The 16,311-nt window shown below is 41.1% G+C and overlaps 1 protein-coding gene across 1 annotated transcript; it reads right to left on the bottom strand.

Moving 5' to 3' along the window:
- Positions 1-4,374: 4,374 nt before the first annotated feature.
- On the bottom strand, positions 4,375-15,734 carry zgc:154093 (uncharacterized protein LOC777623 homolog). The gene is made up of 2 exons (XM_039787025.1): positions 15,566-15,734; positions 4,375-6,441 (listed from the first exon to the last, which is right to left on the bottom strand). The coding sequence occupies exon 2, from the start codon at positions 5,852-5,854 to the stop codon at positions 4,937-4,939; it is 918 nt and encodes a 305-aa protein (XP_039642959.1). The 5' UTR covers positions 5,855-6,441; positions 15,566-15,734; the 3' UTR covers positions 4,375-4,936.
- Between the last annotated feature and the right edge of the window lie 577 nt (positions 15,735-16,311).

The raw sequence follows: 16,311 nt of genomic DNA, 5'->3' as shown, positions 1-16,311 counted from the left end.
TACACTCACAGCTTTGTCTGGCTGAAACTCAATTGGTCTTCCCAGAATCCTCCACCGCGCAGCCATGATGCCAAAAGGTATTTTCAATCACCCACCTTGCTCTGGAGTGGTGGTAGTCGTAGATTTGTTTATCCCTGGTCATGTTCACTCCTGTTAGGAAAACAGAGTATTAATCAATGTACCACAACCAGAATCAGCTTTATTGTTCAGGTTTGCGTAAAAAAAGGAATTTGACTCCGGTAATCTTTGCTCTCAAAGTAGGCCTACAACACTCACATAACCTATAAAGAATAAAAAACAGAATGGACAGCAAGAAACATATAACAAAAAATACTGTCAAGTATGCACTAATAGAATTTACAACTACATATATCTATATATCTATAGATGTATGTATATATATATATATCTATATATATATCTATATATATCTATATATATATATATATATATATATATCTATACTATATATATATATATATATATATATAGATATATATATCTATATATATATATACATACACATACACACACACACACACAATAACAATTTAAGAGAGGGATAAATCAATCATAGGTAGGCCTAACAAACATGTTATGAAGACACAATGACAAGACGCTGCTTTAATGAATTGTAAAGGCATACCCGGGGAAGGCAGCATCAGCAACGATAGCGTGGGGGGTTTGGACTCCGGTCCCAGGAAGTTCAACTGGCGGTCCAGCAGCATCGACCCAAATGTACTCGCTTTGAAAACGCCACCATCGCATGGCGTCCATATCCTCCCACGTCAACCATCGTAAACCAATACCTGGCATCACATGTTGCCATTAGAACAATGGAGTGAGCCCCCTTGTCATTAAAATAGTCCCTCCCGGCTATGTGGTGGTGCCTTGACTAAGACGCGAGGAAGAGAAGCAAGTGGAGGAACCGTGGATGCAATTTAAGAGAAATGAGATTCAGCTATAACTTCTGATCGGGTTGATTGATTGCACCGAAAGTTCCTTCTCATGCAGGGGTGTTTGATTTACCTTTCCTGTGGTCTCAGGTGTGGTCAGGTGGCCTCTGCTTGGGGACTTTTAACAGGAGTAGAAGTATAAAGTACTTAAGTAAAGTACAAGTACCTCAAATTTTGACAGTTCTTGAGTTCTTAATGCTCTTAACGTTAATGCTCTTAACAAATAGGCTACATTATACAGGGAGTGGTAGCCACTGACTGTTTTTAAAATAAAGAAACACAATATAGTTTCTTATATTTTAAATGAATCATCAATTATAATCAAGCACAATTATTAGGAATGTAACGATGCACCGCGAATCCCTTAAAAATCGATATACATGTGTAAAGATTACAGCCGATTAAGGTTAAAAAAAAAGAATCGCGATGCAATTTTGGCCTTTTGGGGATAATCTACTTTTGATTTCACATGTTTGATTCAGAGAGATTTTTTTTTGTTATTTTGAGGTGGGATTTGTTTTAAAAATCTTATTTATTTATAAAAATGTTGTTATTTAAGATAAAATACAATTTCAGTTGCACTTTGGATAAGAGGACACATCTGTTGTTTTGCAGTTTATATAAATACAGAAATATCTTTCAGTCATTTGTCTGCAGCTCATTCTGTTAAAAAAAGCCATGAGGAAAATCGTATCGTGAACTTAAAATCCTGAGTGTTACATCCCTAACAATTTAACTGTGTTTATCTTTGTGTGAAGAATTGTCCATGCATCCTCAGTTTTCTTTGTAGGAACGTTTTATTCTTACATTTACAGTGATATATTTATACAGCTTAAATGACATTTGAATAATAGGCTGCTGTGATAATGCAGACAGTGAATGTTAGGGAGGCTGACAGTGAGCGACAACATGGAAGAGGAGTGTTTTTAAAAAGACCGATAATTGAAAAAAAATGGCCTACAAAGTGACACATTTCTTACACGTAAAGCATTTTATTATTTAAACTACAAGAATAAGCTTCTTCAGTTTGCCTGTTGGTGCTGCTGTTCCCATATGTAACACTAGAGACTATTTTACCTTACATCTTTTACAAAAGGAGAGTAAAATCAGAAGTTTTCACATTCATCTGGCATTGAAGCAGTACAGTAAATAAAATATGAATATTCAGTCTTCTGAAACATTTCAGACGAATATGGACAGAATATGGCCTTAAGCATAAAACTATTTATGTTTGCAGTTCAGCTTAGTGTGACTGAATGTGTAGTTTAAACATCTGCAGTTGTAAGACATTATTTATCAGTAGCTGGAGTTTCCACAGTGGATAAGTGAGTCATGCTGCTCCTGAATTTTCCTCACAGCTGCTGATTTCTCCCATTTCTCTCGAGTCCGTTTTGACACATTTATATCTGACTGAGTCGGCAACTTGTTAACCATTAACAAGCAGAAAATTCTCAGCATAGGTCAGATTAATAGACAACACAATGTGGGTTGTGGCTGGTGTTTCGCCCAAAGGAAAGGGGAATGTGTTTGTGATACCAACGTGACTTTGTTATCTTACAGTTTAAGTGTTTATAAGGTTCAGCTTCGATAAAGGCTCCTGAGGACCAGCCCGTTGCCTTGGCTGTTGTTATGTCGGGCAGCAACGTCCCAACGCTTAACAACAATGTCCATCTGCGTCTCACCTTTCTTAAATCTTTCAATGGCCTTTAAACTCAGCTGTCAAGTCTTCTGGAGAAATACATTTTCTCCACCCTCCATTCTCTCCATCCTTTGTCCTCCTTATATCTTTACAAAGACTTTAAGGATTTATTAAACTATGTATAAAAAATATCTGTACATCACATTAAATGGTCATTTCGGTATTTTTCAACCTGGACCACATTTTCCCCATGCATCGGTGTCTAAGTGACTAATGTGAAAAATCTTTGAAATTGGTCCAGTATTGAGCGAGAACGCTGTAACCGGCAGCCACGAACCGGGCTGCAATGTAATCCTACAGGATTACTAATGTTCAGCGTCAGTTAGCGTCCACTTAAAGAACTGTGCCGATGACAGGCTCAGATTATTATTCTAAGCGCTAACAACATTATGGAAAGGATCCCTACAGACATAGGCCTTTTTGTTAAAGAGTAAACTCCTTTTTCCAAAATCTCTATCGCCAAACTCACCAGACTCCATGTAAATAATCCGGAATTTTAGCGTGTATAGAGCCAGCATATCTCCACCAGACTCCATGTAAATAATCAGGACTTTTAGCGTGTATAGAGCCAGCATATCTCCACCAGACTCCATGTAAATAATCAGGACTTTTAGCGTGTATAGAGCCAGCATATCTCCACCAGACTCCATGTAAATAATCAGGACTTTTAGCGTGTATAAAGCCAGCATATTTCCACCAGACTCCATGTAAATAATCAGGACTTTTAGCGTCTATAGAGCCAGCATATCTCCACCAGACTCCATGTAAATAATCAGGACTTTTAGCGTGTATAGAGCCAGCATATTACCACCAGACTCCATGTAAATAATCAGGACTTTTAGCGTGTATAGAGCCAGCATATCTCCACCAGACTCCATGTAAATAATCAGGACTTTTAGCGTGTATAGAGCCAGCATATCTCCACCAGACTCCATGTAAATAATCAGGACTTTTAGCGTGTATAGAGCCAGCATATTTCCACCAGACTCCATGTAAATAATCAGGACTTTTAGCGTGTATAGAGCCAGCATATCTCCACCAGACTCCATGTAAATAATCAGGACTTTTAAGCGTGTATAGAGCCAGCATATCTCCACCAGACTCCATGTAAATAATCAGGACTTTTAAGCGTGTTTAGAGCCAGCATATCTCCACCAGACTCCATGTAAATAATCAGGACTTTTAGCGTTTTTAGAGCCGGCATATCTCCACCCAGACTCCATGTAAATAATCAGGACTTTTAAGCGTGTATAGAGCCAGCATATCTCCACCATACTCCATGTAAATAATCAGGACTTTTGGCGTATATAGAGCCCGCATATTACCACCAGACTCCATGTAAATAATCAGGACTTTTAGCGTGTATAGAGCCGGCATATCTCCACCAGACTCCATGTAAATAATCAGGACTTTAAGCGTGTATAGAGCCGGCATATTTCCACCAGACTCCATGTAAATAATCAGGACTTTTAAGCGTGTATAGAGCCGGCATATCTCCACCAGACTCCATGTAAATAATCAGGACTTTTAGCGTGTATAGAGCCAGCATATTACCACCAGACTCCATGTAAATAATCAGGACTTTTAGCGTGTATAGAGCCAGCATATTTCCACCAGACTCCATGTAAATAATCAGGACTTTTAGTGTGTATAGAGCCAGCATATTACCACCAGACTCCATGTAAATAATCAGGACTTTTAGTGTGTATAGAGCCAGCATATTACCACCAGACTCCATGTAAATAATCAGGACTTTTAGCGTGTATAGAGCTAGCATATTTCCATGTCAATGGGTGAATTAAGGGTTTATTTCAACCAAACCAGAGTGCCGATTGTTGGAACAGTAGAAAGACGAGCCAAAACGGCTTTTCATTTGTTTTATTTTGTTTCTGTCGACTTTGAATGAAGAGTGTTTTACGATGATAAAATCACTGTTTATTTTAATGGAGTCTGGTGAGTTTGGTGATGGCGATTTCAGGGCTGTTTCAAATTTAACAAAAGAGATCTTATTCTTTAACAAAAAGGTCTATCTCTGTAGGGATCCTTTCCATAATGTTGTCAGACACTTATAATCTGAGCATGTCTGTGGCAAAACATGACTTTTTGTGGACGTAAATTAAAGATTCTCAATTGCCCATTTACATTACATTGCAGCGTATTGCGTCGTGCTTAATACTGGACCAATTTCAAAGATGGTTGTTCAAATCAGGCACTTAGGAACAAAAACATGGGAGAATAGGGTCCAGGTTGAAAAACACAGAAGTTACCCTTTAATCTTTCTTCACAGCTCACAGCGGTTGTCCTCAGTCTTGTAGCGGTCCATGATACTCAGGACGTCCTCCATGATGGATGGACCCAGGTCCAAGTTTAAGCCCGCCATAGAGTCTGACCGTGACACCCCGGATGAGACCGTGAGACCGGCCGGGTGGAAGGCGGCGCCGGGCGACTCGCTGCGTTCACTCCTCAGATCCTCGTTGCTCAGGCCGGCATCAGAGTCCAGGCTGAGGCCCCGGCGACCTTCCAGGGGCCCGCAGGTTTCTGACATGGAGTCCTCAGACGAGGCCTCTGAGAAGGAGCCAGAGGAGGGGACGAGCATGCGGATGGCCGGGGAGAGGGAGATGTCACGGCAGGGCTCCGATGCCAAACGGCCCACCACGCCGTTCTCAAAGAGCCGGCCGTGGTTGTCGGTGTGCCTGTAGCCGTTGGCCTGTTTGTGGCTCGTGTCTGCAGGCTGCTGATGGTGGTGGAAGCTGTTTTGCTGGGAAGGCAGAGAAGACGAGGAGGGGTCGTCCAGGTGGAGGCGTGGGGGTTTAGGTGGAGCCTGTTCGTGGGAGATGAACACAGGCATGGAGATGGTGGTCTTCAGGAGGCCGGTGGATGTGTGCTGGTAGTGGTAACCATTGTAGGCGTAGTTGTGCGTGTCCTGTCTCGCGGTGAAGCCGTCATCCAGGTGTCTCTCCACGCTGTGCGAGCGCCCGTCCTGCACCCGACTCAGGGCCGGCAGCATGTTCATCTTACCCTGCAGGAAACCCACGTCTCCAAACATGTCGCCCTCCCCTTCTGGCCCCACATGGGCGCTGTGACGCACATCGCCCAGCGGGGGGCTGATCATATCACCTGAGAGGACATCACGGAGCCTCAGTCTCTTTCCCTTCTTGGGAGTTGTAGTTTTTAAGTACATTGGCGTCTTTGCCGGCATTTTGCTTCTGACAGGTCGACGTGAGGTGATGTAAAGAGAAGTCTCTTTTTATCTGAGAGGAGAGGTTAGTGTCCTCAGGTCCACTCACTGGGTAACACCTCTCTATGTTTGGGTAGAAGTCAGTTTCTCATGGTGATTAAAACCAGCAGAAGAAATGAAGCTGAATGTAAACAAACAACTTACAAAGCAAACTCACTTGCTAAGAAGCTCCTCTGGCTCATTCCACTCCCAACTAAGAGATCCAGTCTGTGTTGCTTCTCCCAGTGAGTATTCAAATATTTAAGTCGGTCAGCGTAGCGATAGCAACCCTGGGGGTTGTGCCTCACGCTGTCATGGGACTCTGGGGGGAGAGGAGGAAGGCCTTGACCTCAGATCAGCTCCCTGTGTCGTTCTCTCACACACAGAAAAGCCATATTGAAGCAAACGTCGGGTCCTCTTCCCTTCATAACACACGCAACTCTGGTCTTGATCCCTCCTCAGAAAAAAGAAAAAAGGGATGAAGGATTTGTTCTCCGGGAGCCTCGCTGTGTGCTGTCGGGCCGACCTCTTCAGAAACGTCAGGAATGTGACATGAAAACGCTGGAGATCTGTGTGGAGAAACGAAAGAGAAAAAGGGCGTCAGAGATAGATGAAGAGAGAGGGAGGAAAGGCGAAAAGGGAGATAGATGGGGCGAAGGGGAAGGGAGGAGGCAGGAGCTGGGGCAGAGAGGAATGAAGGCAGGAGGAGATTTACAACCTTCTCTTCAGTGAGGACATATGATGGAAAACCCTCTGAGAGTGTTTGAGTGTTTGCTAAAAGGGGTCTCTGGCCCCAAATTATGTGTAAATGTGTGACTTGAGGTCTTGAGGCTGCTCTTATGAGTCACTCCATGCATCACTGCAGAAAATTAGTCATGCATTCCCAAAAGACCCCTCAGCTCAGTTAGTAGAAACACAAATTACTGCATGGAAATTGTTGGTTTAAAAAGCTTTTGGCCTCTGCAACAACCCGCCTGTTATCAGTGAAACATCTTAAAGTCTCTTTCCTGAGACAAACACTTTGAATTACGACATTCGTGTCTCGCCCCTGAGGGCTCTGTGATCTTGTGATCCCATCACCATTTGAAATATTCCTTTGGTTTTTAACTCTTTAAAGATAAAAGAAGTCCACTGTTTTATGTTCAGAGTTCAGAGGTCTTGTCACAAAATTAGAGGAATGCAATCACAAAAAAGCTAGACTTTAGATGAAGAGAAAAAAAGATCCATTTAAGAATCACTTTCTTTTTGTAGTCTGAGAAAAGCATTTTGTCTTGAAACATGTATTAATAATACACTTCATAGATCAAGCATAAAGTTTCTATAAAGCGCCTTGGACGACAACACAGGTATGAATACAGTTTTTTTGCTTAACTTTCAGATCATGTTTCTGGAATTGTCTGAATTCTGTAAAAATGGATAGAAAGTTTTTTTTTTTTTTTATTTTTAATTTAATAAAAATTTTTGTAAATAATATTTTTGTGTGGTTTGTTTTTTTTTTGTTTTTGTGTGTTTTTTGGGGTTGGTTAATGTTTTTTTTTTGTGTGGGAAAAAAAGGGGGGGAGAGGGGGGTAAAAAAGTAAAAAAAAAAAATTAAAAAATAATTTATTTTTGTTTGTGTTTTTTTTATTTTTTTTATTTTTTAAAAAAATTTTAAAATAGTATAAAAAAAAAAAAAAAAAAAAAATAAAAAAAAAATACTATAAGGGGGTGGAGATAGAGTAGAGTAAAGGGAAAAGGAAAAGTGGAAATTTTGAATAAAAAAAAAAAATATTAGGAGAAAAAAAAAAGGGGGGGGGAAAAAAAAAGAAAAATTTTTTATTAAAAAAAAATTAATTCAAAAAAATAAGAATAGTAAAAATAAAATTTAAGTTTTTATTTTTTTTTTTTTTTTTTTTTTTTTTTTTTTTTTTGTTTTTTTTTTTAATATGTTTATATTTTTTAATATTTAAAATTTTTTTTTTTTTTAATAATATTTTTTTTTTTTTTTTTTTTTTTTTTTTTTTTTTTTGTTTTGTTTGTTTGTGTGTTTTTTTTTTTTTTGGTGGGTGGGTGGTTGTGTGGGGTTTTTGTTTTTGTTTTTTTTTTTTGTGTTTTTTTTGTGTGTTGGTTGTGTGGGGGGTTGTTGGGGGGGGGGGGGGGGGGGTGGTGGGAGGGGGGGGGGGGGGGGGGGGGGGTTGTTGTTTTTGTTTTTTTGGTTGGGTGGGGTGGGGGGGGGGGGGGGGGGGGGGGGGGGGGGGGGGGGGTTTTTTTGTTGTTTACGGGGGTTAGGTTATTTAATAATTTTTTCAAATAATTATAATAATTTTAGGTAGGGGTAGTAGTGTTATTTTTTTTGAAGGGGGGAAAAAAAAAAATAAAAAAAAAAAAGAAAGGGGGGGGGGGGTTTTTTTCTTTTTTTTTTTTTTTGCGGCCACCAACCACCCCTCTTAAAAAAAAAAAAATTTTTTTTTTGTTTTTGGTGTTTGGGGTTTTTTCTTTTTGCGCTCTCTAATGGTTCATGTCGACATAGTTGTTTTTTGACAGCAGGGATCGCCCCGCTTCCCGGCATTGCACACTAGTTGGCTTGCCAATAGCAGTTATCAGTTTCTCTTCACTGACCACTGATAAACAAAGAAAACATGCTACACCCTCCGACAACTGTAATGGCTGCACCTTATTTGACGAATGCTTCAAGTGGGGCTGTCTACTCCTGGATTTTAAAACAGACCGTCACGGCGGCTCGTTCGGAAACTTTATCTTATTTTACGAAAATAGTTCACCGAAATATGTTTCGGAAAACATTTTTATTAGTTTAAAAGATTTGTGGTAGTGTTTGAGAGGCAGCAAGTCGAGCTGCCTACTCCTCATTTGCATAAAGTAGCCTGGATTCAACTTTATGCAAATGAGGAGTGGGCAACCTGACATGCCGCTTATCCAAAATCACTGCAACGCTACCAGAATGCATTGATCGGCTGCTAACAGACAATGAATGAGAAGCGTGGAAATTACACTTCATGGTACCATCAGTCTCTGCACCATCATTGCAGCCGGGTAATGACTGTAACAGCAATGTATAGCGACACTTTCTACCTATATATAGTATAGTTGTGACATCACAAATGTTCTGAATACAGGCTGTGTGCATTTCTCTGTATATTGAGCATTTTGATACTTTTACAGTATTTATATAGCAGCTTTCACTCTTTCCAGCTCATCTGAAAAAACCTTAATCCTCCAGTGATTGTGTTCTGGGTCAAACTCTTACCAGTTGCAGTTAATATCACTGTTTTTTCGCAGCTCCTTTACAGGAAGCTCTTTGGGAACCAAACACAACACAAACTGTCAGCAACCCAAAGCTTTATTTCATTTTAGGTGGAGGCTTTTCCCTTTGCAGCCCCTGAATGACGTTAGCCGCCCTGGAGACCCGTTTTCACCACCAGGTTTTCTTTAAATGTTGCTATGAAGACATAACGTCAGTCCAGTTGTTCATGTTGCAAAGCTTTTGTTGGAAGTGGAACTACTTAAGTATTAGCCTTTGCAAATTGCATGGACAAAAACCGAACCGTTACTCTTGTTTTTCATGGCAGCAACGATTGCATGAGAGTTGTTCAGATTATCAAGACGTCGATACTTTAAAGAAATAATCAGGGAAGAGAAGTTGGATGTCGTTATAACTCTTGTTTGCGGTGTTTATAACAGAGGATGGGGTTTGATCGCAACTGAAAGACAAAACACAGAAGTGACGACCATAAAGTTTACATTTACGTTTCAGGTACTTTTGATGCTTTTCATCAAAACTGACTTCATAGTGGGCACAAAAGGAAACAAATAATGATTTCTAGATGTGCATCAATACTCCGGCTAACGTTTGCTGGGCTTGTTTCTCTTCCAACCCGATGACTAAAATCCTTTGTCCGGTTAAAATATATAGGCTTATTAAAAAACGACCAGCGAATACCAGTGAAGAACTGAACCAAGGGCGGAGTTGCATTTTGAAGATATTTCCCCTTAATTAATTACTGTGTTTGACTCAGAGGGATGATGGGATGTGGGCGACCTGCCCTTCAAAGGAATAGTTCATCCAAAATAAGGAAAGTTGAGTCATAGATCTGTGTCTGTTTCTGGATGTCAAAACCTCATTTTGACATCCTGAGATGTTTCCTTAGTGGCATCAACACAGTTTCTATAAACTCTGTCTGTACTTTCTATAAAAGTACAGACAATAAATATTTCAATTTACGTATAGTTATCACTTTATTATTATTATCATATTACATTTTTTATGAGATACTAATACACACATATGTACACACGTAACCCCACAGGAAGCTTTCCAGCATCAATGAAGCATGAATTGAATGTTTGTTTGTCCTACAGTTCAGCCATGAAGGTTCCCAGGTCTAATCTGTCTATCTCACACACAAACACACACATATCTGTGCTGTAATCTGTACTATATTCCTTTAGCACCACCCTATAACATTAACGTTACCCAAGTCTGAACCCTCAAGCCCTTTGAAGAAGTGAGGTCCAAACAAAACTTCCCCCATAAAATCCTGCATATTGCTCATTTAGTTGACCATAGTTTAAAATACTAATAACCATAAAGGAGAAAACAGTTCAGACAGCTACAATGCTGCTCATGAGTATAGGAACCCCTGCTAAAGTTGACTAAAAAGAGGAATAAAAAAATCATCTTTTGGAAATTGATCTTAATGCCTTAATTCAAAAAAATTTGAAAAATCCAACCTTTGAGAACACCAATTTTCTTTGTGAATGAATAATGTATCGCAAATAAATAAATGTTCTATAGACACCCCTATGTTAAAGTCCCATAGAGGCAGGCAGATTTTTTATTTTTAAAGGCCAGTTATTTCATGGATCCAGGATACTATGCATCCTGATAAAGTTCCCTTGGCCTTTGGAATTAAAATAGCCCCCCCACATCATCACATACCCTTCACCATACCCCCCACATCATCACATACCCTTCACCATACCCCCACATCATCACATACCCTTCACCCACCCTACATCATCACATACCCTTCACCATACCCCTACATCATCACATACCCTTCACCATACCCCCACATCATCACATACCCTTCACCATACCCCCACATCATCACATACCCTTCACCATACCCCCACGTCATCACATACACCTCATACCCCCCATCATCACATACCCCCTCACCATACCCTTCCCCCCCATCATCCCACCCTTCACCATACCCCCACATCATCACACCCTTCACCACACCCCCACATCATCACATACCCTTCACCATACCCCCCCATCCATACCCTTCACCATACCCCCACATCATCACATACCCTTCCCATACCCCCCATCATCACATACCCTTCACCATACCTAGAGATCGGATGGGGATTTCCATCAATCATCTCTCATACCAATCAACATATTGGCTAACTGAAATACCATGCAATCTCTAGGTATGGTGAAAGGGGTTTGTGATGATGTGGGAGAGTGAGAGTATGTATGTGATAATGTATGAAGAGTATGTGATGTAAAGTATGATTTTTGAATTGGTGTGTGTGTTTGTGAAGGTAGTGAAGTATGTGAAATGTGGCTTGTGTTTATGTAAGTATGATGTTGAAAAGTATGTCTGTTTGTGTATATGTGATATTGGTGTGTTGAAAGTAAATATGTAATATGAAGTTTTAAATAGTGAAAGGCTATGTTTTGAAATTATATGTGTAAAGTGTAATGGTATGATAATGAAAGGTATGTTGTGGTGGGGGTTGAAGAGTATGTGATGATGTGGGGGTGTGGTGAAGGGTATGTGATGTGTGGGGGTATGGTGAAGGGTATGTGATGATGTGGGGGTATGGTTGAAGGGTATGTGATGATGTGGGGGGTATGGTGAAGTGTGTTGTGTGTAGGGGTATGTGATGATGTGGGGGGTATGGTGAAGGGTATGTGATGTGTGGGGTATGGGTATGGTGATGTGTGGGGTTATGGGTGAAGGGTATGTGATGGGTAGGGGTGTATGGTGAAGGGATGTGATGATGTGGGGGTGTATGGTGAAGGGTATGTGATATGTGGGGGTTTGGTGAAGGGTTGTGTGTGTGGGGTATGGTGAAGGGTATGTGATGATGTGGGGGTTGGTGAAGGGATGTTGTGTGTGTGGGGGTATGGGTATGTGATGATGAATTATGTGGGGGTATGGTGAAGGGTATGTGATGATGTGGGGGGTATGGGTAGTTGTGTGGGGGTTATAGGTGAAGGGTATGTGATGGTGTGGGGGTATGGTGAAGGGTGTGTTATGTGATGTTGTGGGGGTATGGTGAGGTGTATGTGATGGGTTGGGGGTATGGTGGGGTATGTGTGTTGGGGGTGTGGGGGTATGGTGAAGGGTATGTGTGATGATGTGGGGGTATGGTGAAGGGGTATGTGATGATGTGGGGGTATGGTGAAGGGGTATGTGATGATGTGGGGGGTATATGGTGAAGGGTATGTGATGATGTGGGGGTATGGTGAAGGGTATATGTGATGATGTGGGGGTATGGTGAAGGGTATGTGATGATGTGGGGGTATGGGTATGTGATGATGTGGGGGGTATAGTGAAGGTGTAGTGATGTGATCGGGGGGGTATGGTGAAGGGTTTGTGTGATGATGTGGGGGTATGGTGAAGGGTATGTGATAGCTGTGGGGGGTATAGTGAAGGGTATGTGATGATGTGGGGGTGTGGTGAAGGGTATGTGATGATGTGGGGGTGTAGGGGTATGAGTGAAGGGTATGTGATGGTGGGTGGGGTGTATGTGATGATGTGGGGGTATGGTGAAGGGTATTTGTGATGATGTGGGGGTATGGTGAAGGGGTATGTGATGTGTGGGGGTATAGTGAAGGGTATGTGATGATGTGGGGGTATGGTGAAGGGGTATGTGATGATGTGGGGGTGTGGGTAGGTTGTATGATGTGGGGGTATGGTGAAGGGGTATGTGATGATGTGTAGGGTATAGGTGAAGGGTATGTGATGATGTGGGGTATGGTGAAGGGTATGTGATGATGTGAGGGGTATGGTGAAGGGTATGTGATGGTGTGTGGGGGTATGGGTGATGGAGGGGTATATGATGATGTGGGGTATGGTGAAGGGTATGTGTGTGATGATGTGGGGGTATGTTGAAGGGTATGTGATGATGTGGGGGTATGTGTTAAGGTGTTATGTTGATGATGTGGAGGTATGGTTGAGAAGGGTATGTGATGATGTAGAGGGTATATGGTGAAGGGTATATGATGATGTAGGGGTATGGTGGAAGGGTATGTGATGATGTGTAGGGTATGGTGGTATGTGATGTGTGGGTTGTGGGTTATATGATGTGTGGGGTATTTGGGTATGTGTGTGTGGGTATGTGGTTATGTGTGTGTGGGGTTTTGTTTTGAATTGGGGGGAAGGGTTGTGATGTGTATATGTGTATGTGTATGTGTGGGGTAGTGAAGGGTATGTGGTGGGTTGAGGTATGTGTGTTAGGTATTGTATGGTGTGTGGTATGGTTTGTGTTGGGTTGTGTATGATTGGGTATGTTTGTTGGTTGGTTATGTTTTTATTATGATGTGTGGTTTTTGTGTGGGGTATGGAGTGGTATTAGTGGATTTTGTGGTTGGTTGGTGTTTGTATTTGTGATGATGTGGGGTATTGGGTATGTGGGATGGATATGTTGGGTATGTGGTGTGGGGGGGGGTATGTGGGTGGGGTATGGTGAAGGGTATGTGATGATGTGGGCTTTTTTAATTCCAAAGGCCAAGGGAACTTTATCAGGATGCCTTGTATCCTGGATCCATTTTAGTCAACATTAGCAGGGATTCCTATACTCATGAGCAGCACTGTAGTTCGTGTTTCTTTCCTCCATGCTTCACAGTTTTTTCTAGGACGCTGCTGCTGATGCAATTAGCCACAGAGGAAGCTGATCTGACATCTGTTTCTGCTCTCAGGCTCCATTTGCTGCCCGTGTCCGCTACAACAGGACAGAGAACCACTGAGGCCTGTCAACTTCTAGGACAAACACTTAGGCTAGGCCTACTGAAGCGAACATGCGGCTCCTTTCATTGTTGTTGTCCTCCGCAGTCACTTGCGTCAAGCGTAATTGCGCACAGCAGGCGATTGTTGACAAAAAATCCTTTTGCTTGCTGTTAATCCGTTTGTTTTTACCATAGAAATTAAGCTGATTTTCTATCAGTAAAACTATGAATGAGTTAATATTCATGTAAAACCCTGGCAAGGGAATTACATACTCATCGAGTCATCTGAAGCTGTGATTCACAGGGCGTTGGAAAGACGGTTTTACTAACATGTGGACAGGTTTTGGATAACCTCTCTCTCTCTCTCTCTCTCTCTCTCTCTCTCTCTCTCTCTCTCTCTCTCTCTCTCTCTCTCTCTCTCTCTCTCTCTCTCTCTCTCTCTCTCTCTCTCTCTCTCTCTCTCTCTCTCTCTCTCTCTCTCTCAACTTCATGAGTGCCAAGAGTATAACAATACAAAACAAAACCTGATCCACAGTGAGTCTATCTACTGCTAAGCAATAAGATTAAAGATAAAACATAGTGAGTTTAAGAATAAACTCAAATTAACTCTCTCTCTCTCTCTTATTATGCAACTGCAGCTTCTGAGAACACCGGTCTTCCTGAAGACTCTCTCGCCAGTTGACTGATTGGTACAAGTGAAACAAATCTGTCTCTTTCTAGTCTAATCCAGTCAGCATCAAGTCATACAGCAGCACATCTATTTCCAATCATGAATGCTACTTCTGATGATGATGATGTCTAGGATGACATGATCAATATTGACCCTCACAAACAACCCATGTTGCTAAGTTGACTAGGAGGTGTGTGTGTGAGATGTTCTAAAAAACAAACTAGTGTCCAAGTGTGCAGCTGGGGCACTTCCACTGTGTCAGAGACTCTGGCTGCCTGCCGACTGCGGTGACCTCCTGTCTTTGGCAACAGAGAGGAGTTTATTCCTGGAGCACTGCAGGTAGTCTGAGTAACTGCATGGGTTACTGATTTCCCTTTTGGTGAATGCCCCCACAGTAAAAGCTCTGACTGCTTCTGTAACACTTGATCTTCTTAGAAATTAGATAATCATAACCTGGATTTGGTGAGAGGAAGTTTTTTTTTTTTCTCGCCACTGTGTGAAATTGCTCTTGGGGGGACTTGTTAGGTCTCTGTGAATTATAGAGTGGGGTCTAGACCTACTGATAACCTGATATAACGTCTGTTAGGATTTGACACTATAAATAAAATTGAATTGAATAGATTGCAGCCTACATTAAAGCCTATAAACTGCTACTGATGGGTGAAGCAAATATAGCCTATAATTTGTCATATATAGGTTATTACTCAGAGCTTCAACAGATGATAATATTTGATTGTAATCACGTCTGTCTAAAAAGTGAAGTAAAATGTGTATATGTGGGTTTTGCTCTCAAAAAACTGCGCACGTTGAAACAATTGAGGGAGTGTCACGCGCAGTGAAGCCGATCAGGCTATTATGTTAACAAACAAAATGTTTCACTAGTCAGTTTTTCCTCTTTTTGTTAGTCACATAATAGAAAACAGTAGGTCTATTCAACAACAGGTATGTATGCGCCGCGGCCACCGAACGACCACTGACAACGTTTAAACCCATGTAAAAAAAAAAATTACCAAAAAAACGCCTCAAAATAAACATAAAATATAAAGATATTTACCTCCAGAGTAAAACGTCGCTCTGTTTTTTCTTCAGGAAATAAAATCAATAGAGTTTAGTCGTACAATCCACCGACACAGACTTCAGCTTCAGGGCAGGTAAACCTCTTACTGGCGGGGTATTAATGTCTCTGGAGCGGTCTGGACGGAGAAAGTAAAGATCCGCTTCTCACACACAAGGAGCTCCGTCAAATCAGCTGGAAATATAGCACCAACAACGTCCGGTTTGGAATTTCAAATTAAGATATTCTGTCTTCTTCAATCTGTGAACATTTGTAACAAAATGTTACTTAAGTAAAAGTACAAAAGTAGTAGCATCAAACCAAAATTAAGTAAGTAAGTAAATAAATTCAGTATCTTATTCTGATTTGTTTTTTCATTAGGCCTACTAATCGGTAAGAACATTTTAATGTTAATGAGTCAATTTTAAAGTGACTATATGTAACTTTTAAATGTTTCTGAAACGGAGTAATTTTTCATCTGATGATCATAAATGACCTGTAACAGCAAACGAGACTAACAGTGAAAGGAATGCTAGTTTTATATAGTTTTTATTAAAGCCTCTGCCCGGGTCAGATTTTTACCGCGAAGTAAAAGAATGATTTACAGCCGGTAGACGGCGCTACAGAGCACACGTTCTGAAGGGGCACAGATTTCGGTGTAACACCGGAAAAGCTGTGTTATTGTATCCAGCCAGGTAAAAGGTAGCAGGAGATTTCTTTATATAGGCCTAATTGTATTTTTATTT

Source organism: Perca fluviatilis, chromosome 2 (genome assembly GCF_010015445.1).
Source record: "Perca fluviatilis chromosome 2, GENO_Pfluv_1.0, whole genome shotgun sequence".
Lineage (NCBI taxonomy): Eukaryota > Metazoa > Chordata > Actinopteri > Perciformes > Percidae > Perca > Perca fluviatilis.
The sequence above is the reverse complement of the archived record's forward strand: the minus strand, read 5'-3'. Positions and strand labels throughout refer to the sequence as shown.

Bases quoted from the DNA above. Each gene is read 5' to 3' on its own strand.
- zgc:154093 (XM_039787025.1), bottom strand. From the start codon at position 5,854: ATGCCGGCAAAGACGCCAATGTACTTAAAAACTACAACTCCCAAGAAG.